Source organism: Syngnathus scovelli, chromosome 4 (assembly GCF_024217435.2).
Source record: "Syngnathus scovelli strain Florida chromosome 4, RoL_Ssco_1.2, whole genome shotgun sequence".
NCBI classification, from domain to species: Eukaryota; Metazoa; Chordata; class Actinopteri; order Syngnathiformes; family Syngnathidae; genus Syngnathus; species Syngnathus scovelli.
Window position 1 is genome coordinate 17,761,003 of NC_090850.1, and position 27,135 is coordinate 17,788,137.

Sequence of the window (27,135 nt, forward strand, 5' to 3'; positions counted from 1 at the left end):
GGCAGACGAGCTAAACACATTGCTTCCATACTGACTGAGGATGCAAATATAAATATATTTTTTATAATATCCGTAAAGATTGTTTGCATGACTGCCCAAAAGCAATAAAAACATCCCAAAAACTCATCTAATATTAAGAGAATAATAAACGCAGTCCGTATCTAAGGCAAGGCGATGACTCTTTCCCCTGAAGGAATCACCAACTATGAGGAGTACTCGCTGATCCAGGAGACGGCGGAGGAGAAGAAAGAGGAAGGGATGGGAACACTAAAGAAGGACAGAACGCTGCTGCGTGATGAGAGGAAGATGGAGAAGCTCAAAGCTAAACTGCACACTGACGACGACTGTGAGTTCCCAGCTTTTGCTCATCCTTGTTTTAAAAAATAGAATCTTTCTGTCGTCATCTAAAATGTAATAATAATACATATGAACGAACACGTAGAATAGTAATACGTATCAATGACTTGTGAAAATGCGAATTATTTTGCTAGTGAATTGGCTGGACCACAGCAGGACTTTCAGGGAACAAGGTGTGGAAGAGAGCGAGACACTCCTGCTGCGACGCAAGTTCTTCTACTCGGACCAAAACGTTGACTCCAGAGATCCGGTCCAGCTCAATCTTCTTTATGTGCAGGTTGGGCCCCCAGTCAAACACATTTATACATTTACATATACATATGTATGTATACATTAATCTTGCCCGTCTCTTTGATTGGTTCTAACCCTAACCCTCGTACATTAATGAATGTTTTTATTTATTTATTAAAATCCAGTAATGAACAAACCAGAAGATGATTCTATATATTTTGTATTTACTTCTATGGAAAGGGGATATTCGGATAGTAGCTGTGGGTCTTAAAGTGGAATGTGGAACAAGGAGGCCTGAACTGTAGCCAGGGGGCGAGGTCATGGAGTACCTCGCACTTTGTCAGCTGGATCTTGTAAGAAGTCGAGAACAGCTAGTAATGTGAGGCCGGGGGTCTGGTTCTGCTTAGAAGTCTCTGCAGAATCACTGTAAGCGATTACATGCGGGATGACTCGCTTTTAAGAAGCCGGTGAGGTCATCTTGAGGAAATCCAGTGAAGTTTTATTAACTCTTTACTTGTGGCCATCAATCATGAAAGGAGACAGGGGGTGGTTTCAATAATATGAAAACAATCGGCAAAACGTGGCATCTGTCAAACATCAACCCACCTAAGATCATCAAATTAAAACCGTAGTTACCCAAAATAGAAACATCTGAACATGTTTAATATGATTTTTCGTTTGAGATTTACACTTCGTCCAAATGTACTATCTTGATTATAGCTTGACTGAATGATAAACAAATAGAAAGACTTGCGAAACGCTCAGAGAGAGAAAATGAATGAACAAAAATGGGCAAGGAACAGAACCTTGAGGGACTCCAGACTTAATAAGTCTAATATTTGAATAAAATGCAAGGTAAGGTTGACTGAAGGCAGAATTTTTGATTGGTGTTAGTGTTGTTTGTCTCTCCCTACCCTATGCAGTTACTAGATATAGACAGCTAAGCTGCCATTTTATCACCCTCGTTCCACTTAAATATTAATCCCCCATTAATGGATGTCATTTTGGCATTGCGTATTAACCTCGGGGATTAACATTGATGGAGTTTTCTTTCTTTTCAGGCTCGAGATGACATTCTGAATGGTTCACACCCCGTGTCCTTCGACAAGGCCGGCGAGTTTGGCGGCATCCAGGCTCAGATCCAGTTTGGACCTTACATCGAGCACAAACACAAACCTGGATTCTTAGAGTACGTAACTAACCTGCGTTGCCCTCATTTGTCTCACCTCCAAACACAATTTCTGATTCTTCTTTTCAAATCTTTGTAGCTTGAAGGAGTTTCTTCCCAAAGAATACATAAAGCAAAGAGCATCTGAGAAGAAAATATTTCAGGTGAGGCTATGTGGTGACTTATTGAGGAGGTTTTCTACACTCAACCAATCTTCCAGAAGTTAAATCAAGCTGTGATGTCACTTCCAGGAACACAAAAACTGCGGAGAAATGACAGAGATCGAAGCCAAAGTCAAGTACGTCAAACTGGCGAGGTCTCTGCGGACTTACGGAGTGTCGTTCTTCTTGGTCAAGGTGGGCTCTCAATAATTTGATTCAAGAGATGAAAAAGCTTGCCTCCGGTTCTTCTTTCTTTTTGCATTTGAGTTAATTGAGAAAAGACCCAAAAAATATATAAAGTGGAAGCCTTTTATCTCCCGAGTGACATCTACTTGCGGAGCTTTTTGGATTTCAGTGGATAAAAAGGGAGTTGAAGAAAATTACTCAGCAAGTGTTTGGGGTTCTCTTCAATTTTTACTTGCCTTTCATGTCCTGTAACAAATATCCCCATTGGTCATTTCCCTCACGCTCGCTGTGAAAACCAGTAAAACTAATATCCAATATACCAAAAATGATGAATTGTGTATTTTTTTTTAAATGAGATCAAATGAAGTATTTAAAAGTAATTAAAATTAATTCCCAAATAAGACGTGACATATAATACTCTAAACTTTAATAGGAATTTTTTAGTCTTTTATGATACCACGATTGCTATCAAACAGAACTTCTTAGACCTGTGTAAAAAAAATCCATCATAAAAAAGCAAATCCATGTTGATAAATCAAAAACTATCGACAGGAAATACTCATTCATCCATATGCACTGCTTCTACTTTAATCGCGAAACACACAAATCTCAAACGCTCGCCTCTCCGCCCCGTCTCGGCTTTCATATGGAATCCGCTCGACCTTTGTCATTTGGGGTTCGCCTTGAGTGTAATCCGACAGAGCAGAGGCATTTAAAAATAGCCCTGCCTTCAGTCCCCCCCCAACCTTGTAACCCCCTCGAGATTCCACACAACTGACATTCCCGCCATAACTTTTACACAAGTGGACCCCAGTGACCCGACGTCACGGACCGTCACGTTCTGTCCATCTGCTTACCGTCTGCGCCGAATCTTTTTCTTCTCATAGAATCTTAGTAATGACAAATCCAGTGTGCTACTCCAGCTGTTGTGAAATGAACGCATTGCCAAACACAAATACTAAAACCGACCCCACGTCGACAATGAGCTAACAGACTTTTTTTTTTTTTTTAATACAGGAGAAGATGAAGAGCAAGAACAAGCTGGTGCCACGCCTCCTGGGCATCACCAAAGAATCTGTGATGAGAGTGGACGAGAAGACCAAAGATGTGGTGCAAGAGTGGCCGCTCACCACCGTCAAGAGGTGGGCCGCCTCGCCCAAGAGCTTTACCCTGGTAAGATTGAAGTCAAATAGTTTGGAATTTGCGGGATGAAATATAATTTCTTTCACACCACACACACTCAGAAATTCTGTTCATGAAGTATATTTGGAAATCATTTTTATTATTTTACTGATTATGAAATGAAACTTGGATTCAGCTGTCCATAATTTGTTCCACACCAGAAATTGCGTTTATATTTAGTGCCGTTCTCCTGCACACAGCGTTTGTCTTTTTTCATCGTTTGCCCCTCACCCTGAAGCACACTTGGCCGTGCCTCTCTGTTGATGAATCAGCACTCCGGGAGCTCAGTCAACCCGAGCGTTTCCCTCGCTTCTTAAATTCCCTCGTGCGCTTGTTTGACTGAACGCCTCTCCTCACTCATCGATATTCCACCATGCGTGTGCGGCCACAAGTCAATGAGCAACACGGATTCCTTCATGCAGAAGCAACCCACCTGGTTTCCCTTTTTATGATGTTAATTCATATGGTTGGGATTACTTTGCTGCTGTGAACTGCTTATTAGCTTTGGGTTGGATCTCGCTTCTGGTTTTCTCTAAGGTCAAAACTTAGAGTTGACGTTACTGTGTTTGTGTTTGTGCAGGACTTTGGCGAGTACCAGGAGAGCTACTACTCTGTGCAGACCACCGAAGGCGAGCAGATCTCGCAGCTCATCGCGGGTTACATCGACATCATTCTGAAAAAGGTGAGGCCTTTATCTCCACGCGATCAAACAATATCCTTCAGAGGAAGATAACATCTAATTTGTGTGCGAGCGATATTTCGAAGCACCTTTTGCTCTCGATATTTGGAATATTATCACCTGTCCTCACTTGGCAATAATTTCCTACTCTTCCTTACAAAAGTAATCTAAAAGTGTCAGACTGTAAGGGCAATTTTATTTATTTATTTAGTTATTTGTTTGTTTGATTGATTTATTTGTTTATTTGAATTCTTGTTTCCCTTGATCATATCAATTATTTAATTTTGTCTGCCAGTTGTAGGCAAATTTAATAAAACACAAATATCTCGTTTTTTATTTGTGGCGAGTAGGGGAAATTTCATCGTTTTTAATAGTAGTACTTATTTTCCAAATGTTGCCAAGTAAAATCTGGATACTGTATATAATTTAAAAAAAAAAAAAAAAAATCACTGAGGATATTTTTTATCCCCACTGTACAGAAACAAAGCAAGGATCGTTTTGGGTTGGAAGGTGACGAGGAAGCAACCATGCTTGAAGAATCTGTATCGCCTAAAAAGTAAGTAACAGCAAAATAATAACATTTAATTCGAGCCTGTTCAATTAAGAAGGAACTACATTCTTCGTTTCCCTCTATGTACAAGTTTATCAGCTGTGCCATGATGGTGTTATTATAACAACACAATGTTATTGCATTCTAGTGTTACAAAAACAACATATTACACACTGAGTTCTTTTTTCCAATTTCCTCCTCCACACCAAATTGGAGCACAGTTCACGCATCTATCTTCCAGGACTTCATTTCAACACACCAGCGCTTCCTCCTCTGGATTTTATCGTGGGAGATAATCTCCAGAGGAAATTTTGCAGCACTGGGAAAACGCAAGCTCCATCTAAACATTTCCTGATTAGACGTGCAAGCTCATTTTCCAGTCCGAGTTTCAGCTTCCCAATCGAGGCCATCTCATTTTTCTTGTTATGATGTGTGATGCTAACTCATGCCGCTCTGTCGCGCCTTCAGGTCCACCATTCTCCAACAGCAGTTTAACCGCGTGGGCCGGGCGGAGCACGGCTCTGTGGCGCTGCCCGGAGTGATCCGATCCGGCTCCATCGGGACCGAGTCGCTCAGCGTGGGCTCCATGCCGTCTCCTCAGCAGCAGATCACCATGGGTCAGATGCACCGTGGACACATGCCACCGCTGGTAAGAAAAGTTTCCCTACAATTAATTAAAATGAGAGACATGATCCAAAAATGTATTTCTTAAAAAGCTGCAAAATTGCTATTCCAGAGAAATTGAGTCAAATTGAAGCAGACTTGACAAAACTGTTCCAAAGCAAGACTGTTTACTTAAAAGATGTTTTTTTTCCTTTGCAGAGTTCAGCCCAGCAAGCTTTAATGGGAACCATCAACACCAGCATGCAGGCCGTGCAGAAGGCTCAGATTGATTTGGGAGAGGTCGATGACCTGCCTCCATTAGGACAGGACATGGTATGTTTATTCATTTGTGTTTTCACTGTCTTTGAGGTTGTCGCATTGCTAAATGTGAAGCGTTTTGTTATAGCTGCCCTGTATAAATAGAATTATATTGACATTGTGTGCAGGCCTCCAAAGTTTGGATCCAGAACAAGATGGATGAATCCAAACACGAGATTCACTCTCAGGTTGACGCCATCACCGCAGGAACCGCTTCCGTCGTCAACCTCACTGCCGGTTAGTAGCCGCCATGTTTATTTTTGGGTTTTGCGGTCTTTTTAAAAAAACGTCACTATTTAAGTCCTCGATCATTTCTCCCCGCCAGGCGACCCGACCGACACGGACTACACGGCAGTGGGCTGCGCCATCACAACCATCTCGTCTAACTTGACTGAGATGTCAAAGGGCGTTAAGCTGTTGGCCGCTCTCATGGAGGACGAGGTCGGCGGCGGTAACGACCTGATGAAGGCCGCCAGGACGCTGGCGGGGGCCGTGTCTGACCTGCTCAAAGCCGTGGAGCCTGCCTCTGGAGAGGTAAGGGAAATCGATCGTCAATGTACAGATAAATTATTTAAAACCAGACACCGGGTTTCAGCAGAATCTTTTTTTTTTTTTGGGCCTAGTTTGTGTCCATCTGTTTGTAATGTTTAAAAATGGACAGGCTCCTTTCTGTTGAATATTCCTCACATTTTTAACTAAGATGAGCAAAATGACAAATATGAATTTTTTATAACGCAATACCATTTTTGTATTTATGTATTAATATTGTATTGAATAGATTTTGAATTACAGCAAGTTAGCAAGCAATGTTATTTTTCGGTGTCACATAGAGCTTTCTATATAATTACCTTTCTTTGTTGTGTCCAAATTAATTACACACCCAGAGGCCCCGGAATGAAATGTGCAATCTCTGAGTAATGCGACTTTGCCTCACCAGTTTATTAAATGTGCATGTATGTACATTGTGCATTAAAGAGCTGTGAGTGACGTGAAGCTGACTGCAAGGCATTTTCAGACAGCAAGTGGCTTGTTGATCTGCCTACTTATGAATAATGGAGTTGACTTTATGGACTTGTGCTGCAGGACTGTAACGATCTGCCTGACATTTGTTCAAAGTTGTTTGTTTCTTCTGTAGCAGCAAAAAAAAAAAAAAAAACATTTGTCAGCTAGTCATGATGCGTGGTCCCTTTCATGTGTAAGGATTTTGAAGAATTAGAGATGCTCTTTTATGTTGGAATGTTTTCAAGTGAAGAATTGAAGCAATGTAAAGTACCTTAAACAGGTTAAGCAGAAGCCATTTTAAGAGTGTGTATGTGTGTGTGTGTTCAGCCCAGACAGACGGTGCTGACAGCAGCAGGCAGCATCGGCCAAGCCAGCGGAGACCTCCTCCGACAGATTGGAGAGAACGAAACAGACGAGAGGTTCCAGGTAACCATGGTGCCCATTTGTTTGTCAAAACGGTGCACTTCAAACTATGTCGAAATCTTCAGCTATTACAACTATTTTGAAAATATAATCAAATGATAAGACTCGTCTCCTTTGTTTTCCTCACAGTGTGAATCAATATGTAAAACCTTCAAACATGGCCGCCATATCTTTTTTTAAATTTATTTCTCGGGTGATTGGTCCTTCTGACTTTGTTTCCTGTGCAGGATATCCTTATGAACTTGGCCAAGGCGGTGGCCAATGCCGCCGCCATGTTGGTCCTGAAGGCAAAGAACGTGGCCCAGGTCGCAGAGGACACTGTTCTCCAGAACCGAGTCATTTCCGCTGCCACCCAGTGTGCCCTGTCCACCTCGCAGCTGGTGGCGTGCGCCAAGGTACTGCATAAACCCGAATCAATCTTGCTAAGTGTTCATCTCTTCTCATGGCATCTCCTTCCACATGCTTGTAGGTAGTGAGTCCTTCTATCAGCTCCCCCGTTTGCCAGGAACAGCTCATCGAAGCCGGTAAGCTGGTGGACCGCTCTGTGGAGAGCTGCGTCCAGGCCTGCCTCTCGGCCACAGAGGACGGAGAACTCCTCAAACAGGTTCATTGTCATTTCCTTCCCCAAGAAGGTGTCGTGGTGGCTAAACTTGGACTCATGAGAAGCTCCTGGTCTGTTTTGTAGGTTAGTGCAGCAGCCAGCGTGGTGAATCAAGCTCTAGAAGATTTGCTGCATCACGTCCGCCAGTACACCTCCAGAGGAGAGCCCATTGGCCGCTACGACCAGGCCACTGACACCATCATGACCGTCACCGAGAGCATCTTCACCTCAATGGGAGATGCAGGTCAGGCCGAAAAGCTAGTGTTGCATGCAAATTTAATTTTGGGATAATAACATTCCCACTGTCGTGTATGCCTCCCGCTCACAGGAGAGATGGTCCGTCAGGCCCGGGTTCTGGCCCAAGCCACCTCGGACTTGGTGAACGCCATGAGGTCGGATGCAGAAGCCGAGGTGGACATGGACAATTCTAAGAAGTTGCTGGCGGCAGCTAAATTGTTGGCCGACGCCACTGCCAGGATGGTGGAAGCAGCCAAGGTATCATCTTTGCTCTCTTTCTTGACTACTCGCTACTACTACCATCTCTAAGATTGGATCTTCTGAAATTGTGTAACAGTACTTTAATAAAGTCAATGAGTCATTCACTTGGAATTAAAAACATCTGACCTGACACTGACCTGTACTCTTAGTTTGACATTTTAATTAAGTCTGTACAAGATTATAAAACAAAACTCTGCCTACGCTCATTGTCTCACTTTGATTCCTGGACCACGATCAAAGCGTAAGAAACATCCCAAAACTGAAAGTTGGCAATGCTGTGTATATGAATGTTAAGTCACTGTGATTCCAAGCGTGGCTTAACGCTGCTCACTTTCCGTTTGATCCTAATTTAGCCTGTGTCATTCCCTCTCAACAAATTACTGTAACACTACACTTGGTACACATTCCTGCCTTGAATCGAAATGAAGCCTAAAGGTGTTGTAGCTAATAATACAACCAGTCAGAAACTTAGTGTAACATACTATATGACAGTTAGGATGAAGGGTTAGCATGCTAAAATAAGGCAAAGCGAGACTAATTTAGGAAAATAATTTATCTGATATGAATAGCTCCCCGCTTTCCACTGTGACTATAAAAATATGCTCTCCAGCTATTTACTTCAAATAAAGCTTTAATTTACCATCAGTTGCCTCTACACATATCAGTTGGACCTCATCTCAAAGCTGTTGCCATGGCGACTGATAAACTGATAAGATAGAAGACTTCTGGACACCGCTCATTGTTTGATCTCCTCTTCCATTTTTGCATGTTATATTGCCGTAGCAAAGCGTCCCCGGGATTTGGAAAGCTTGTTAGCGTTGGCTCGCTCATGCACGCCGTGTCGTCATTTGTCCCTCTGGAAGGGTTTTAGCAGGTTTTTATAATTATGCAAATGTCTTGTTTTCTTTAATTGGCGTCAACAGGCAGACGGCGGCGGTAAATTCTACTGGTCTGGAATGTAATTTACCCTCAAGAAAAATAGCTGGAATGATGTGCGTTTGCCTTCAGGGTGCAGCGGCCTTTCCCGAGAACGAAGATCAGCAGCAGCGACTGAGGGAAGCCGCTGAGGGTCTGCGAGTAGCCACCAACGCCGCCGCTCAGAACGCCATCAAGAAGAAGCTGATCAACAGACTGGAGGTCCGCGGGAATCCGATTTGGGGCTAAGAGGGCAGAAATGATCATTTGAACCATTTTGTGCGATTCAGAATGCCGCCAAACAAGGTGCAGCCGCTGCCACGCAAACCATCGCCGCCGCTCAGAATGCCGCCGCCTCCAACAAGAACACAGCCGCTCACCAGCAGTTGGTTCAGAGCTGCAAGGTGAGCAGGATTGGGTTGTAACAAACAATTTGTGTTCATTTGTCTCTGCTAGTCAAGTATAATGACCATCAACATTAATCAGGGTTTTACATATTAACTATAATTGACCACCGATTTTCTGTAACTTAGGCGGTGGCTGACCACATCCCTCAGCTGGTCCAAGGAGTGCGTAGCAGCCAGGCCAAACCGGACGACATCAGTGCACAGCTTGCCCTCATCATTGCCAGCCAGAACTTCCTACAGGTGCAACACATGACACCCACACGGGTTTACCAAAATGGAATATTGAGACTTAACGTCCCAGAATTGTCAAGACTACTTTGGAAATGAGGACGAAGAAAGTATAAATAGAGATAGGACCATGCTGGGATGTTTTTAAAATGAACCCACAACCTATTTTCTTTTTATCTAATAGCTCAAGAAGCACGCCTGTGGTGGAGTTTCTGTACAAGCTTGTTGATTGAACTGCTCTATTTCGACAAATGGTAGCCACGGGAGTTTATTTGCTCAACAGAAGGTTGCTATTGCACAATTACAGTAAATTACAATGTATGTCAAGTGAAGAGGAGTTTAAAAGGACTATTATGGAGAAATGGCAAGAAATAAAGCAGTCTGGGAGGAATTTATATAGCTTGGCAGAATGTAAACCTAGATGCACACAACATTGTGGAGCGGCCATTTAAATCATCATTTAAGAGACTGCTACCTTCACATCTTAGCCTTTTTACGTGTCCACGTAGGTGCTGTTGTTTTGCTTAGCAACCGAGTTCAAATCGAATCAGTAACTCTTAAACGGCCATATGTGAGAAATAGCACCTAGGGACAGCCATTATCATAACCTTTATAGAGTTTTGCTTTACACAGCAAATTTGAAAATAGATCAATTTCCTGTATGCTCCCTGTTGTACATAGCCCGGAAGTAAAATGGTGACCTCCACAAAGTCATCAGTTCCCACGGTGACGGATCAGGCTGCAGCCATGCAACTGGGTCAGTGTGCCAAGAACCTGGCCACTTGCTTGGCCGAGCTGAGGACAGCCGCACAGCAGGTAGCAGACAATTCTTCAATTTGTATTTTCCATTTAATACAGACAAATAGTTCATTTGTACTGCATAGAAATTGGCCTGTTGCATCATTTTTGTAGTGTTGTCGATTTGCTCAGCTGCTGAAATCTGCCTGGGAACAAGTGATATCATAATATGAAAACAAAATTTGAAACAAATTAATTGCTAGTTTTTCTTGTGATTTTATTTTTTTCAAGGCTCATGAAGCTTGTGGCCCCATGGAGATCGACTCTGCTCTCACTGCCATCCAAACGCTGAAAACTGAGCTGCAGGATGCCAGGCTGGCTGCAGGCAATGCACAGCTGAAACCGCTGCCGGGAGAATCGGTAAGGAGAAGTCACTTTACTCATTTAATTTAAGAAGTTTCAATATAAAGTTGTATGTTGTTAAATTTTCCTTTAGTTGGAGAAGTGCGCTCAGGAGTTGGGGAGCACGTCCAAGTCAGTTGGGTCCTCCATGGCTCAGCTACTCACCTGTGCTGCACAAGGCAATGAGCACTACACAGGTTGGTACTGACAATTAACTTCTGCGTAGTATGTCTATGAATCGGAGCTGGGTAAAAATAAATTCTCATTTTTTTTTAATAATGCACTGCTGTGCACTAGGCATAGCAGCCAGGGAGACGGCGCAGGCCTTAAAGACGCTGGCCCAGGCGGCCCGCGGAGTCGCCGCCTCCACCACCGATCCCAAAGCCGCCGCCGCCATGCTGGACTCGGCCCGCGACGTCATGGAGGGCTCGGCGCTTCTCATCCACGAGGCCAAGGAGGCGCTTATCTGCCCCGGTGATGCGGAGAGCCAGCAGAGGTTGGCCCAGGTGAGATCTGACAACATTTAACAAAAAATATGCCCGTAATTTGCACTTCTTTAGACTTTTAAAGGTTACTGAGTATATTTTCCAACCATTTCTTATTGTCATATGTACTAGAGGTCTTAAATTGATACCCCAAAAAGTTAGTGAGACTTCCATAAACCTGCAATTGCCTGATAAGAAACTTTCTGGTAAATATTTACATGCAGGCAAGGGAAGTAAGCAGCTCAACATCTGTCATAATAAGCAAGGGAAAGCATTTTAATTAATCAGGTGGCATTTTTTATGAGCAAAACATCATAAATGATTTATGCCTTTGCATCTCATTTTCCCCAAATTCATTAATGCTGTAGGTTGCAACAAACGCAAAGGTGGTGCTGCTTTGCTAGTGTGGCCGCATTTTGTATTTAGAAGGTCTTTGTTGAACCTGCAGGTGGCCAAGGCCGTGTCTCATTCACTGAACAACTGCGTCAACTGTCTGCCTGGTCAGAAGGACGTAGATATGGCTCTCAAGAGCATCGGCGAAGCCAGCAAGAAGCTCCTCATTGAAAGCGTGAGTTGAAGCAAGCGATAAAAAAATGTTTTTATAAGCACGGGGAGTTAATAAATGCTGCGTTTAGATCCCGCCACCTTCCAAGACCTTTCAAGAGGCACAGAGCGAGCTCAATCAAACGGCGGCTGATCTGAACCAGTCTGCGGGCGAGGTGGTTCACGCCTCCAGGGCCTCCAGCAGCCAGCTGGCGGTGGCGTCGGGGAAGTTCAGCGAAGACTTTGACGAGTTCCTGGATGCCGGCATCGAGATGGCAGGGCACACTCAGGTCCGTTTTGCTTCCCATGAACTTGACACAAAATAATACGAGACACTGCCAGAGGAGACGGCCAAGAAAATTAAATAATACCAGATCTTATTTCCTGCTACCTTTTTGACATTTCCATATTCTAGGTCAAAATCTGCGAAAAGAAAAACCCATTGTGACCACCTATTATGCATTTCGTAACACAAAGCGCATAAATAATAACATACAGTACGTTGCGTAAAATACAAAGCACACCTTCCATCAGAGTAAAACATCCATCTTCCTGGTGATTCAGCACATTTGGGTCAATATCAGTAAATAATAAAAATTGAGCCTGTCAAGACCAGCCATAAGGCAGAGCTTGTATACATTTTATAAAGCAAGGCACAGCAGTATTGGCAGCCCAATCATCCACCCATAACCATAAATTATAGGATTCATCCAGCCATTTATTTTTTATAGCGCTTGTCCACATTAGTGTCACGGGTGAGCTAGAGCCTGTCGCAGCTGACTTTTGGCAAGAGGCGGGGTCCATCCTAATCTGGTTACCAGCCAACACATATTTTGAATTTGAATTTAAATCTTCAATTAGCTTTACATGCAGGTTGTGAGATAAAGCCAGAGTGACTGTGCTGATTGTTATTTCCCAACTTCCCTATTAAAAAGAATAACTACACTATTTCCCAATTGTGCTTTCATTGGCTTGAAAGTTTTTCTTGCTGCTGTTTATTTTGTCTAACATGGCTCGTCCTCACAGAAGCGGGACGACCAAGTACAGGTGATTGGTAACCTGAAGAACATCTCCATGGCCTCCAGCAAGCTGCTGCTGGCCGCCAAGAGCCTGTCAGTGGATCCCGCTGCAGCCAACGCCAAGAATCTGCTCGCAGCCGCTGCGAGGTACCACCGCTGCTTTTTATACTTTGGAATCAATAGTCACGATAAGTGTCCTTCCTTTCATAGCAGTTAGTGTCGTCGTGTAGAGCCCACATATCACTAGTGCTCCCTCTAGTGGTAGGCAAAAGGATCACTGAATAAAATTTTCGTGAATCTTAAATTCACGTTTTTCTTATCTAGCATAGTTATAGTTGTATTTAACTTTTAAGTATATACATTTGGAATGTACAGCGTCGCAGTGGCTAACAATATAAAATATAGTTTTTATAAATACTCTATTTACTTCGTCATGGTGTTACATGAAAGAGCTAAGTATCTTTTTTTACTCGGTGTAAAAAGCTTGAAAGTGACTGGTTCAGAGTGTAATTTTCCGGTTCTCGTTTCAGAGCTGTAACCGACAGCATCAACCAGCTGATCACGCTGTGCACTCAGCAGGCGCCCGGCCAAAAGGAGTGTGATAACGCCCTGCGAGAGCTTGAGGTAAACTACACTGGTTTTTAATCATTCTGGTTCCCACCAAGCAACAAGTCGGAGGAGTATGATTTGTCTCTGTGTTGTTACACAGATTACGATTTCAATTGGTTTTGTGTAAAAGGCAAAGGTAGGATAATGTTTTACCTCTGTGTAAAAGAAGTTACTAAAAAATTTCCAGGCTGTCCGAGGAATGCTGGACAACCCCAATGAACCCATCAATGACCTCTCCTACTTTGACTGCATCGAGAGTGTCATGGAAAATTCCAAGGTAAGCCTTCCAGGTCTCCCTACTGGGAGATTAAAACATCCCTCATCTCACAATCTGTCACTCTGGTTTTTTCTTATTCATGTTGGTCCGGCCAGGTCTTGGGAGAGTCAATGGCGGGAATTTCCCAGAACTGCAAGACGGGAGATGTGATGTCATTCGGAGACTGCGTCAGATTGGCGTCCAAGGCCCTTTGCGGGCTCACCGAAGCTGCAGGACAGGTACGTACAAATCCCCAAACGTCATTAATTCCTGTGAAGTGATTACAATGTTCCAGTACTATATCGTGGGCGATTATTTACGCCCCGCAATTTCAGATTTTATTGTGGAACGTATCGAGCCATCTGTTACTATATTGTGGAAGTCTCCAGTTTATAGTTATTGCTTTTTTTTTTTTTTTTTTTTACTTGACCTTCACAGCTTTGGTTCCAAATGTATTCCTCTCAATGGGATTAATTGGAATGCCATTATAAGTTTACAATATGTTTAAAATCTGTTTGATTTGACTTAAATATATTTTAAATGTGATTTTTTTAAAACAAAGTTTTCTTTTAATACCTATGTTGTGGCTTTTCACTTATAGTAGGCAGTTCCATACACACCCAAGACTTTTTTTTTTTTATTCTTAGGCATCCTACCTGGTGGGCGTGTCCGACCCCAACAGTCACGCAGGTCACCAGGGATTGGTGGACCCCATCCAGTTTGCAAAAGCCAACCAGGCAATTCAAATGGCCTGTCAGAATCTTGTGGACCCAGAGAGTAGCGCCTCCCAGGTACATTCCGCCATAAAATAAAACAGACTAACAGGTATTGTTGTTTATTGTTTCTCACCTTTAAGATACAATCACAGATACTTTGAGTAAATGCTGCAGTGGCCTCTAATGGACCATGAATCTTATGGGCCTTATTTTTATTTCTCCTTAACATTGCAGGTGCTCTCAGCAGCCACCATTGTTGCAAAGCACACGTCCGCTCTGTGCAACGCCTGCCGCCTAGCCTCCTCCAAAACCACCAACCCGGTCGCCAAGCGGCACTTTGTCCAATCAGCTAAGGAGGTGGCTAACAGCACCGCCAACTTGGTCAAAACCATTAAGGTGGGTCTAGTCCTTCCAAAGCCTAATCAGACAGATCACATGTCCGTTCAGGACTTAAACCAGTAGGCATTGGATTAAAGAATCAGTGGAACATGACAGCAAGAGCTTGTTTGTGATTTTCTCTCTCAGGCTCTCGATGGAGATTTCTCAGATGAGAACAGGAACAGGTGTCGAGTGGCCACAGCTCCGCTCATCGAAGCCGTGGAAAATCTGACGATATTTGCCTCCAACCCAGAATTTGCCAGCATCCCGGCTCAGATAAGCCACGAGGTCAGTCACAGACTTTTTGTGCAGTCTACTAGTCAAAAGGCATTTTATGTCTAAACCAGGGGTGTCAAACTCATTTTTGTCACCGGCCGCATTGTACTCAGTTTCCCTCTGAGGGCCATTATGGCTGTCAATGTCTTCTGTATACATACAGTATAGGCTACACAACAAACTGATGAATAACTAGTTTTAAAATCCTCGTAAAAATTGTTCAAGTAGTTTAAAAAGATGAATGGTAATAACAGTTGCTTGCATATCTCTATTTTTCAAAAGTGAAGACAATTTGTAGCTTTAGTAATGACACAGTCAATGCAAAATTTTTCTTCGTGGGCTACATAAAATTATGTGGCGGGCCATATCTGGCCCCCGAGCCTCGGGTTTGACACCTATGGTCTAAAGTCTTCCACCAACTTGTTTGGCTGCAGGGTTCTACGGCTCAGGAGCCCATCATCCAATCGGCACGCTCCATGCTTGATAGCTCCACATATCTGCTCAAGACCGCCCGCTCGTTGGTTATCAATCCCAAAGACCCACCCACTTGGTCTGTTCTGGCCGGTCACTCCCGCACTGTCTCCGACTCCATCAAGAGTCTCATCACCGCCATCCGGTTTGTTGTGGGAGGGGGGGGGGGACAATTACCCTGTGTTGACGCTTTATCCTATTTACTTCCTTTCATCACTGTTATATTAGGGTCTAAATTCACATATTCACAGCATAAACGTCGAATATTAGTACAGAAGTATTTTAAAAACAATGTTTTATAAGAAAATGCAATATTCTTCTTTTTTATTATTTTTATGTAGTTTTCTAGATTTGATTTTTCAAAGCTAGGATGGATGTAAAAACTGCATCCTTTGTGTTTACATGTTCCTTTAGTCCATCTTTTTTTAACTCCGTCCTGTTTGTCATCCTTCGACCTCTCTCCCCCCCATCTATTTTATTGCTCTCTCTCTCTCTCTGGCCCATTTCCATCTCAGGGACAAGGCCCCGGGCCAGCGGGAGTGCGACTCATCCATTGATAACATCAACAAATGTATCCGGGACATTGAGCAGGCCTCTTTGGCTGCGGTCAGCCAGAACTTACCCAGCAGGGACGACATTTCTCTGGAGGTAAGGAACCGTTACGAAAAGGACTCAACATATTTCTTTTTTTCTTCCTATTTATCAAATAATATTTTGCGATGTTTTGCATGTGCCACACTGTTAAAAAAAAAAAAAAAGCCAAAATTCATGCTGCAACAATATTTTAATTTTGTGTGTGCATATTTATTTATTTAACCAGGTTGTTTGTGTTTTTTTTCTCTCGGAAAAGATACTCAGTTTGAGGGCATTGATGTCAAGGTTCCAAATGAAGCACTGTGAATGCAATTCCACCTTTCACATGAAAAGGCCACACAGGAACAAATGTACTTTCATTTCCTCTTCTTTTCAGGCCCTGCAAGAGCAGCTGACATCCTCCGTTCAGGAAATTGGCCACTTAATCGACCCTGTTTCCACTGCTGCCAGAGGCGAAGCTTCCCAACTAGGACACAAGGTGCGCTATATAGGGCAACACATTAATGACTTTACTTAAATGATTTAAGCGTGAAGCGAGACAAAAGTGGAAGTAGAGTAAATGTCATTTATCATTGGGGATACATTCAAAACCTGCTTGCAATAGGCGAAAATAAATGTGATGCAGAGAGACGCATTTTTAATTAGAATTTTTTAATTTTTAATTTTATTTATTTTATTTTAAAAAATCCATTTTGAGCGTTTATTCACATTGCTTATTCATAATGTTGCACATAATAGGATACCAATAATGTTCCAAATCTTTGCCGTAATACATTACACCCTAGCTAATGTATAGGTATACCCCCTAGTGGCTGTGAGGAGTACAGAAATGGAATCATGACCAAACTGATGAGAAGTTCAGTTTTGAGGCATTGGCACGATAACATTATTGTGTTTTTTTTTGTCCGTAAAGTCCATATATGTATATAATTAAAAAAAGAAATGAAATTTCCTGTACTCAAGATTTGATGTAAATGTTTGACCTTAGGTGACCCAGCTGGCTGGCTACTTTGAACCGCTGAGCAGGGCAGCAGTGGGCGTGGCGTCCAAGCTGAAGGACCACCAGCAGCAGATGACCTTCCTGGATCAGACCAAGACCCTGGCTGAGTCCGCCCTGCAAATGCTCTACGCCGCCAAGGAGGGGGGAGGAAATTGCAAGGTCAGATCTTCAGTGGCAGTTGTTACCATCATCCATTTTTATTGTACAAAGTAATATTGTAGTGACAACTTTCAGGCGTCTCACACTCATGATGCCATCGCCGAGGCCTCTCAGTTAATGAAGGAGGCGGTGGATGACATCATGGTGACGCTCAATGAGGCTGCCAGTGAAGTTGGCATGGTCGGCGGCATGGTGGATTCCATCGCGGAGGCCATGGCCAAGGTAAATCCAGTTTATGTCTGTTTAATTTTTCATTTAAAAAGTCGGCAATATATATTAAACTACTGCGGCTCAATGTCAGATTCCAAAGTGTCTGTATGCTTTGTGAACGTGAAGTACCTGCGATATTGCAAACTGCTGTCTGCTGGCTTCCCTGTGATCCGTTAATTTAACACAGACGCCGTAATGTATGCAGTGCAAGCTGGCAATCATGTTTTTTCTTTTTTTCTTTTCCTTTTACTTGCAAGGCTTTTTTTTTTTTTTTTAATGGATTAAATATTCACCAGATGCTTTCATTACTATGCTTGCTCCCGCATACACAGTTATCAATTCTGCCTTTATAAAGATAATCAATTTTGTCACACAGGTGTTTATTTAACAATCTGCTTGTTGTTCTAGTTGGTTCTGCATTATTATTAGTATTCCAAGCAGGAGGATTTGCACTATGCAATAGCTTTGAGCCACCTTCCACTTAAGACAAATAAATGCCTCCTTTATTTAACGTCTCCCTTTTTCCCCTCTATTAGAAAATAATGGTAGTGATAGTAAGTAAGCTCTAATTATGTGTGCTCTAGTTGCGGTACTTCATAATATGAAGTTATTTACTGAGCCCATTTGAACTCAGTTGCTTAGAAACAGCAGCACCTAGCAAAGCAAGTCAAAAGGGTCTCGGTTGAATTAAAGTGTGGAGTCTAAATTATTAAAGATGATCTTGTGTTAGGTGGCCAAGGCTTCTTAAACGGCTATTAAAATTCTAATCGACTCTGACTTGTGGTTCTTCCATGTTTGTTGCAAGAAGGCACTTAGTTCATTTGTTTATTTATTTGTTTGTTTGTTTACATATTTATTATTTAGTTTTTAACTCACTTGACATGTAGTTTTCTGCATTTGAATATAGTATAAGAACATTAAAAACTGTATTTGTTGTCATAATTTAAAATGAATACTTGTTTGAAATGCAAACTGAATGTTTCTTGTTTCTCCAGCTGGATGAGGGAACGCCGCCTGAGCCCGAAGGCTCATTTGTGGATTACCAAACCAGTATGGTGAAACACTCCAAAGCTATTGCAGTCACTGCTCAGGAAATGGTAAACCGCATTAAACTTTAAATGTTACTTAGTATAATATGTTTGGAAAAAGATCTGAAATAATGACGTTTGGTGTGTTATGACTTAGATGACTAAATCGGTGACATGTCCGGATGAGCTCGGAGGTCTGGCCTCTCAGGTAACGGTCGACTTCAGCCAGCTGGCCATCGAGGGACGGATGGCCGCCCACACGGCCGAGCCCGAAGAGGTACGGTGACCTGGCAGGCATTAAAAAGCAACTGCCATGAGCAACTTGTCTGCTCCATGTTTCCCAGATCGGCTTTCAGATCAAAACCCGAGTGCAGGAGCTGGGCCACGGCTGCATCTACCTGGTGCAGAAGGCCGGGTCGCTGCAGATCACGCCTTCCGACGGCTTCACCAAGCGAGAGCTCATCGATTGCGCACGCGCCGTCACAGAAAAGGTTAGCATCATCACGAACAAAAAAAAAAAATGAGCAAAAATTCTGACCGTTGTCTTTTCCTCTTGTCCTCAGGTGTCCTTGGTGCTGTCGGCACTCCAGGCAGGCAATAAAGGAACGCAGGCCTGCATCACAGCGGCAAGCGCCGTGTCAGGCATCATCGCCGATTTGGACACCACCATCATGTTCGCCTCCGCTGGCACGCTCAACGCCGAAAATGACGAATCCTTCGCCGACCACAGGTGAGAGTGGCAAAATCTGTTTGTTTGAGAATTTCTCACGTCTGTAGCATCAAATCGACTTTGTGGGGATCTGTTATCAGAAGCTGACAGAATGATTTAGTAGCATGCAGACAAAAGGGGAGCTCAACATTTTCTGAACGTCAGAAAGTACAAATTACCCCTCAGGCTTTGCAAGATGAACTGTCACATCTTTCACTGTGACAACAAAAGGAGACAATAGGCTGCTTTGGTGTGACAGCGTGACTGAAAAGATGATCCCAGATTGAAATGATAAATTGTTAGGGTTAGGGTTTACTTTTACACGCATTTTATTTCTGCATTGATTCTGACACGGAAAGCTTATCTAGAAATATATCCACAGCTCAGCATTTAATAGTGTAAAAGAGTGAAAATAAAATTAAGAAAATCATAAAATAACACAAAGTAAATACAAAATAAAATAAACACAAAATAGAAAAAAATACTTTATTAAATTGTATTGGACGTCATTTAATTGTGCATTTACAAATGTTAAAATTTCTCCTTCTCAGAGAAAACATCCTGAAAACGGCCAAAGCTCTAGTGGAGGACACAAAAATGTTGGTGTCAGGCGCCGCTTCTGGCCAAGATAAGCTGGCGCAGGCCGCCCAGTCCTCTGCCAAAACCATCACCCAGCTCACTGACGTGGTCAAACTAGGTGCAGCCAGCATTGGTTCTGATGATCCAGAGACACAGGTTGAACTGTTTAGTTGTCATAGCAACCTGACTTCACATTTCTTAATGCCTCATGAACTCATTGTTTGAACTCCAGGTGGTTCTGATAAATGCTGTCAAAGACGTCGCCAAGGCGCTGGCGGAGCTCATCAGCGCCACCAAGTGTGCCGCCGGCAAAGCTGCAGATGACCCGTCCATGTACCAGCTCAAGAGCGCTGCAAAGGTGCGGGCACCATTTCATCCATCCATTTTTTTTTTTACAGAGCTTGACCTCATCATTAGGGTCATGTGTGAGCTGAAATCACTCCCAGCTGAAAGAAAAAAAATACAGTATAGATAAAATATGTCTTCTAAATGGAGTATTACTTACAACCCTGCCAAATTTGAATGATGGACAATTCTATTTTGCTTTCAGGTGATGGTGACCAATGTGACGTCCCTGCTGAAGACTGTGAAGGCCGTGGAGGATGAGGCCACGCGAGGCACTCGAGCGCTGGAGGCCACCATCGAGTGCATCAAACAGGAAACGGCGGTGAGATGACATCGGCTGCCGTTCGGCTCTAATGTCAATAAATGCAGTGTTAATGTATCAATCATCATTTGTTGAAGAATTAAAAACCAATAGCTCAGAATCATTCGCTACTCCCTAATGACTATAAAGGGATGGACAAATATTGAACAAATGATATATAATATATTTTAAGATTAGTGTGTTTTACCTACTCTTCATTGACCTAATTATAATAAAAATATATAATATATAAAATAAAAAAATATAACTATGAAAATATAAAAATATGAAAAGAGAAAAATATTTAAAAAATAATATATTAAAGATATATAATTCTGTTTACATTGGTAAAACGTAACTATTGGTAAAACGTAACTATGATGTCTGGTGTCTTTGGCTTGTCATATGACATCTGTCCCCTGTTTCGTCATCCGCAGTTGTTCCAGTCCCGCGATCCTCCGAGCAAAACAACCACGCCCGAAGAGTTCATCCGCATAACCAAGGGCATCACCATGGCGACGGCCAAAGCGGTGGCCGCCGGCAACTCAGCTCGACAGGAGGACATCATTCACACGGCCAACCTGAGCCGCAAGGCCATTTCTGACATGCTCGCCAGCTGCAAGGTTCTTATAGTTGATCAGGTGACCCTGAAAGCGTTTACCTCTTTAATGTTGATTGTGTTTGTGCTATGCAGCAAGCGGCCTACCATCCTGATGTCAACGAGGAAGTGAAGAACAGGGCGCTGAGATTTGGGTCAGAGTGCACAACCGGATACATTGATCTACTTGAACAAGTCCTCATGGTGGGTGGTTTCTGTGTTGCAAATTGTTTAAGATACAATATTATTTGGACCTCACTTGTTTCCTTATTTTGGACTAAAGTACAGTGATTTGCTTGCATATTTATTTATTCATTACTCGCTAATTCATCTTTTCAGGGATTTTTTTTTTTTTGTTGGAGAACTTATCTGTTATTTGCTGAAAACTCATCTAGTCGCTGTGTTTGGTTCTCTGAAATCCCATAAGGTGCCACAAGATGGCAGTAAAGCTCTGTGTAATACTACTTTTTTTGTGCATAGGTGTTGCAGAGGCCCACTCCTGAGCAGAAGCAGCAATTGGCTGCGTGTTCAAAACGAGTGGCAGGAGCAGTCACAGAACTTATCCAGTCTGCAGAGGCCATGAAAGGTAATCAGACCCACACGTAACAATATTTATATGTATTACTCAATTAAATTGAATTTTTAATTTTGTTCCCTTGAGAAAAAAAGTGGTACTGTGAGGATGAAGGTGCAATTTCTGAAGAAAAAAAATCTAATTTTACACATCCAAATCCCTCCACACACTGTTTTTACATATACATAATAGTTGTGTGTCCTTCGTAACAAATTGCTTCATTCCCTGAGATATTTTGTTAACCGCTTGTCTTCCTCCTTTTTTGGCACCACAGATGAAGGTAAGTTAGTGTTGTTTTCTATCCCGAGACTGATTTCACCAAAAGCTTGACAGTTTTTTATTTTATTTGGGTTCTCATCTTTTGGCCGCTAACATGGATTCATTTCATCCCATCTCAAAGTTCAGCTGCTGCACGGAGACGTCAAAGTTCGATCCGCTTTTGTTTTAGACACACGCATCACTCACTTCATGCGACGAATGTGGCACCCGGGGAATGCATGAATGTGCCGATGCTCTGTTGTCGTGAGGCATGACCCAGCGACGTTTTGATTCTGCGAGCGAGCTTGTAACTGGTGTGTTGTCATGGTTCGATCCAGGTTCCGAGTGGGTGGACCCTGAGGACCCGACGGTGATTGCGGAGACAGAGCTTCTCGGGGCGGCGGCGTCCATTGAGGCTGCCGCAAAGAAGCTGGAGCAACTCAAACCTCGAGCCAAGCCCAAGGTGAGACTTTATACATGACTCACAAGAAGTTAGGAATTTGTTTATATGTAGACTTTTAGAATTAAATAGTTTTGAAAAGAAATCAATCAATAAATAAAATAATTTAATAAAAAATGTCTAAACTATTAAATGAATCACAATGAAAGTATTATAAAGCAAAATCAATATGACACACGATTTTTGAAATTTCTATACATACTAGAATTTCGTTTTAATCTGATATTTTTTTATCGTTTTATTTTCATTCATCACACATTTTCCATCTTGCATTTCAAACTGGAATTTCTACAACATTGAATGTCAGTACAAAGGCACATTAAAACTACATATATTTTTCTAATAATTATAAAACCAATAAAAAAAGACCCTAGTCAAGTGCAATTTTTTTCAAAATCTAAATAACTGTTTAAATTGTGTGTGCTTACGTGTAAATAAAGTGACAAATGAGTATTTTCAGGAATGTGGATGTTGTCTCTTGTCTCCTCCCTGTTGAAACATTCCCCACAACGTCCAGTGATGGCGCTACAATGGCTTCTAAATTATTTTCTCACCACCCCTCGTGTCCAGCCCATTTTCAGTGGGAGAGAAAAAAATCGTACGTGCCAGCCTGTAAACATTGAGCCCCTCCCTCATGGTTTCAAATCCAACTCATTAGTTCTCCTTGTCCATGAAAATGTTTTAATATCCCTCCCAAGATTTGGCCTTATTCCCTTTTGACTTGTTTCTTCCTCATCCCCCTCCTTCCTTCCATCTGTGGTAAATTGAGCTAAATCCCTTTGCCTACATATGCTCTTTATAAATCCCACGCCAAATCAATCTAACCTTTAACCCCACTTCCACCCTAACCCTCTCCTTGTGTCCCTGCCTTGCCTGCCCCCGCCTCCGGAGGCCTCCTCTGCAGGGCTCTGTCTGATATGTTTGATATATTAGGTTGTTATTCAGTCCCAACTATATATCAAACATATTCCTACAGTGTCCCGCTCTGTCTACAGACTTGTGGCGTGTGAATGTGCATATGTCTGTATGCAAGAGGTCACGTGTGTTATTAATCCAAACACTTTAATGTAATACAATAATCTAGTCAGTCATTGCACAATTTAGGTTCTTCAGCGTTGGTTTGCAGATGTAGACGTCCTTCAAAGCCAAAGCAAATTTATTTGGGTCAGCACATCATTTTGTAATTTCAATTAATAACTTATTCATGAAAATTAAATAAAAATGTCAAAAACAACAACAAAAGAAATTTCAGATCCCACAACTGTTATCTTGAAATTAAAAATGAAGAAACTTACATTGAAAAAGTAAATACGTGATACTTTGATAATTAATCCCTTGGTTCCTTCAAATCCACACAAAGTTAAATGCAAAATAAAAGTTGTTGGATTGTGTTTAATTATGCCAACACACAATCAAATTAGGATAAAGTGAGGTAATCCTGAATTATATCCACGACGGCCCCTTCTAGGTACAGTATGAACAATTTGCATGCAAAGTGATAAACGTGTAATGGAAGTATGTGGTGTTGTTTTTTCCTCTCAGTTGGCAGACGAAACGTTGAACTTCGAGGAGCAGATCCTCGAGGCGGCCAAGTCCATCGCCGCCGCTACCAGCGCCTTAGTCAAATCCGCCTCAGCCGCCCAGAGGGAGCTGGTGGCTCAGGGCAAAGTGGGCTCCATCCCGGCCAACGCCATAGATGACGGACAGTGGTCCCAGGGGCTCATCTCTGCTGTGAGTACAACGAATGTTTGATCGACACATTTGACAAGATGGCTGACGAAGCGCGTGGCCTCTCTCAGGCGCGTATGGTGGCGGCGGCCACCAGCAACCTGTGCGAAGCGGCCAACGCGTCCGTGCAAGGCCACGCCAGCGAGGAGAAGCTCATCTCTTCAGCCAAACAGGTGGCTGCATCCACAGCTCAGCTGCTGGTGGCCTGCAAGGTGAAAGCTGACCAAGACTCTGAGGCCATGAGGAGACTGCAGGTACCCATTTCAGATTGTCATTAATTTGATGCCATTTTAAGAAAAAATACTTTTTGGCATATAAAAGTGTTTTTCTAAAATCATCTATCAGTTTTGGGGGCAAATTTGATGTATTAAAAGTAACAGCGGTGTCGGTGCTCGGTATCGGTGTATAATGTACATCTATAATAGCAATGGAACCTTTGTGTGCCTCCTGGTGGTCTTATGTGACGGTCCCATTGGATGTTCAACCAGATTGCTGGCAATGCAGTCAAGAAGGCGTCCGACAACCTGGTTCGAGCCGCTCAGAAGGCGGCCTTCGACAAAGCCGACGAAGACAACGTGGTGGTCAAGACCAAGTTTGTGGGAGGCATTGCCCAGGTAAACAACACACTATTAAAGGGCCCAATCACAAATTTAATGGATCAATGACTCCAGCATGACAAATATGTCACTAGAAGTAATTTGTGATGAAATTTTACCTGCACCTCTGCTGAATTGCAGTTCTAACTTTGGTCACTGCATTCTATTAGTTAACCACTAGATGGCACACTCTGTTCTTTTAGGTTCCAAATAAACGTACACGCACATTTATTTATTTTATTTATTCTTCCTTGCAGATCATCGCTGCTCAGGAGGAGATGCTGAGAAAGGAGCGGGAGTTGGAGGAAGCCCGCAAAAAGCTAGCTCAGATCCGACAGCAGCAATACAAGTTCTTGCCAAGCGAACTGCGCGAGGATAACAACTAAAATAAGCGCAGAATCGACTTATTCTTGAAACGTCTCCTCTGTTGAGACTTGTTGGAAGCAAACAGTTCCGTGTCAATTTTCAAATTGCTGATTTTTGGGACAAAAACGTCACTGATGTGTCTCCTCCTATGACAACACAGCTACTTCGACTGATATCAAACCGAATGTGACTCAATTGGGAGCGACCGTGTAAAATGTTTCGTTCGTAAATGATTGTTCCCGCGTTGTGTGAATGTCTTTTTAATGGCCATGAGAGAGTCACGTGACCCCATCGACAAAGGATGGTTTTACATATTCGTCACTGTAAATTTATCTCATGGACATTTTTGTGTGTGACTATTTTTCCTACATGCTCAATGACCTGCATGTTTGTCTTAGACCTTGAATCTACAGCGTGCAGCCTATCAGACTCAAAGGTGACTTAAAGAGACCGTTGAAGGAATATTTATTTTTAATTTGAGGGGTTTTTATTCGCGGAAATCTTTCAAGTTCTTTTCACACTTTGGAGAAATAAATCTGATGCAATAACAAGGATGGTGCTGTAGAGGGCAGTGTCAGTGTCCGGCAGAGATCAATGCAAAATAATAATCAATAAGGATGCTTATTTTTGCTTCCACCATGAAATCATTTGAAATTTCTTCAATTGGCTGATTATGAGAAATACCTCAAAATGTTGCAACTTTATTTTATAAGTAGTTTTTCAAGTAATTGAAAAATTGATAATAATCATGTTGCCAATAATCAAGCACAATTCTGCAGCATGAATTAAAATCTCAATTTTTTTTTTTAATTGAAGGGTGCGGCTTTATAAATATACTACCTGCAATAGTTGAGCCCTTTGTTTACCAAAATGTGATTGTAGTGGCTTTTTGCCTTACTTTATGGCCTATGTTACTATAAAACATACATGTTCAGGTTAGTGCATGACTTCAAGTGCATCATATCATAACTGTTCAAACTTATATGGATGCACAAATACTTTGACAATACTTCAAATTGACATTGTCGTGTTGTGTGTGAACGAGAATCACGTGTGTGTGCTCATAGTGTTATTTTTATTATTAGTGCCTTAGTCCGTAGCCTATACAGTGTCTACAGTGTGTGTGAGTGGAAGCACAAGCACATTTTTTGGCAATGGAGGTTCTCTATTATTGTTGTGGGTTTTGACATCATCCAAATGTAGAATTACCTGCCGTCGGGAAAGTCTCTCATTATGACATGTTTAATGGCCTTTTAGAAGGGGGGGTGTTGAAAGTGGTTCACTGCAATTTATTCATGTTCTCTATATTTTTCATCATGTTTCTCATCATTTTGGTAAAGGCTGATCAAACTGGTTCGCTGCGCTTTCATGAGGGTTCTCATCATTCTGCCTCATGTAAGGTCTTTCTGTATGATGTTTCACCGTGTTTGTTATTATGATGCATTTGAAAGCATTTTTAGGAGATGGTCACTGCATTTTCATGATGTTTTCCCAATTTCTGACTGGAGGATTCATTCATTGCATTTTTATGCAACCTGAATGATTAGGAGCTCTTATAACTGGTTCACTGCATTTCATCAAACTCCTTTTCGGGCATTGTACTGTATCATGTCTCAATTTCTGACACGTAAGGCTTTTTTTGGGAATGATGGAACTCATGAAGGGCTTTTTTTGTGATGGTGGTTCTGCATTTCCATTATTATATGTTTGTCACGTTTGAAGGCCTTTTTGAGGGATGCTAGTACTGTTTCACTGGAGGCCTTTTTCCAGATGACCATAATGACGAGATCTGATTGTCATCTGGCATGCATGCTTTTGCTTTAAAACCAACAACAAACTGGCTTTGTTTTTCAGTCACTTCGCTTTTTTAATGTGCATAGGCATTTTATGAATGAATAGCCCCCCCACATCTCCCCCTTTAACCTGTATAAGAAGTAAATCAACATTTGTCACCATTAGGATGTTGTGGAACATATTACAAATGTTGTATGTGTTACCCGTAACAGATTAGATGGTAAAGATTACGTATATAAGATATTTATCCGGCCATGATAAAATTATTTTTTTGTATTTACTGGAAATAAAGTGTTGCATTGTGTCAACGGTATTTGAGTATTTTAATTTCCTTTACTGTGGTTGTGTTCCAGCGGAGAGCTACTTTGAAAAAAAAAAAAAATCTCCAGAGAGGAAAAAAATATCTCCTGTTTGCTAAATGTTCAGCAAAGTGT

General features: G+C 42.2%; 1 protein-coding gene across 3 annotated transcripts in view; it reads left to right on the forward strand.

The window, feature by feature from the left end:
* Positions 1–27,014, forward strand: part of tln2a (talin 2a) — a 46,030-nt gene extending 19,016 nt beyond the window's left edge. For all 3 annotated transcript variants that reach the window (XM_049718787.2, XM_049718786.2, XM_049718788.2), the window contains 53 exons: positions 194–346; positions 492–634; positions 1,650–1,777; positions 1,857–1,920; positions 2,008–2,112; positions 3,121–3,276; positions 3,866–3,967; positions 4,444–4,520; positions 4,983–5,163; positions 5,337–5,450; positions 5,564–5,672; positions 5,761–5,969; positions 6,765–6,863; positions 7,088–7,255; positions 7,330–7,464; positions 7,546–7,705; positions 7,790–7,956; positions 8,968–9,096; positions 9,165–9,278; positions 9,408–9,521; positions 10,191–10,325; positions 10,539–10,667; positions 10,744–10,846; positions 10,947–11,155; positions 11,583–11,702; positions 11,770–11,967; positions 12,704–12,843; positions 13,227–13,320; positions 13,493–13,582; positions 13,678–13,800; positions 14,209–14,352; positions 14,512–14,673; positions 14,803–14,943; positions 15,366–15,547; positions 15,918–16,050; positions 16,373–16,474; positions 16,985–17,155; positions 17,231–17,377; positions 18,361–18,462; positions 18,551–18,670; positions 18,738–18,884; positions 18,957–19,123; positions 19,654–19,837; positions 19,914–20,039; positions 20,232–20,348; positions 20,765–20,950; positions 21,022–21,129; positions 21,406–21,511; positions 22,096–22,220; positions 23,760–23,948; positions 24,017–24,199; positions 24,434–24,559; positions 24,799–27,014. In XM_049718787.2, the coding sequence (XP_049574744.1) occupies positions 194–346; positions 492–634; positions 1,650–1,777; positions 1,857–1,920; positions 2,008–2,112; positions 3,121–3,276; positions 3,866–3,967; positions 4,444–4,520; positions 4,983–5,163; positions 5,337–5,450; positions 5,564–5,672; positions 5,761–5,969; positions 6,765–6,863; positions 7,088–7,255; positions 7,330–7,464; positions 7,546–7,705; positions 7,790–7,956; positions 8,968–9,096; positions 9,165–9,278; positions 9,408–9,521; positions 10,191–10,325; positions 10,539–10,667; positions 10,744–10,846; positions 10,947–11,155; positions 11,583–11,702; positions 11,770–11,967; positions 12,704–12,843; positions 13,227–13,320; positions 13,493–13,582; positions 13,678–13,800; positions 14,209–14,352; positions 14,512–14,673; positions 14,803–14,943; positions 15,366–15,547; positions 15,918–16,050; positions 16,373–16,474; positions 16,985–17,155; positions 17,231–17,377; positions 18,361–18,462; positions 18,551–18,670; positions 18,738–18,884; positions 18,957–19,123; positions 19,654–19,837; positions 19,914–20,039; positions 20,232–20,348; positions 20,765–20,950; positions 21,022–21,129; positions 21,406–21,511; positions 22,096–22,220; positions 23,760–23,948; positions 24,017–24,199; positions 24,434–24,559; positions 24,799–24,927 (7,265 nt within the window). In that variant the 3' untranslated portion in view covers positions 24,928–27,014. The remainder of the gene's footprint in view (positions 1–193; positions 347–491; positions 635–1,649; positions 1,778–1,856; positions 1,921–2,007; positions 2,113–3,120; positions 3,277–3,865; positions 3,968–4,443; positions 4,521–4,982; positions 5,164–5,336; positions 5,451–5,563; positions 5,673–5,760; positions 5,970–6,764; positions 6,864–7,087; positions 7,256–7,329; positions 7,465–7,545; positions 7,706–7,789; positions 7,957–8,967; positions 9,097–9,164; positions 9,279–9,407; positions 9,522–10,190; positions 10,326–10,538; positions 10,668–10,743; positions 10,847–10,946; positions 11,156–11,582; positions 11,703–11,769; positions 11,968–12,703; positions 12,844–13,226; positions 13,321–13,492; positions 13,583–13,677; positions 13,801–14,208; positions 14,353–14,511; positions 14,674–14,802; positions 14,944–15,365; positions 15,548–15,917; positions 16,051–16,372; positions 16,475–16,984; positions 17,156–17,230; positions 17,378–18,360; positions 18,463–18,550; positions 18,671–18,737; positions 18,885–18,956; positions 19,124–19,653; positions 19,838–19,913; positions 20,040–20,231; positions 20,349–20,764; positions 20,951–21,021; positions 21,130–21,405; positions 21,512–22,095; positions 22,221–23,759; positions 23,949–24,016; positions 24,200–24,433; positions 24,560–24,798) is intronic.
* Positions 27,015–27,135: the final 121 nt, after the last annotated feature.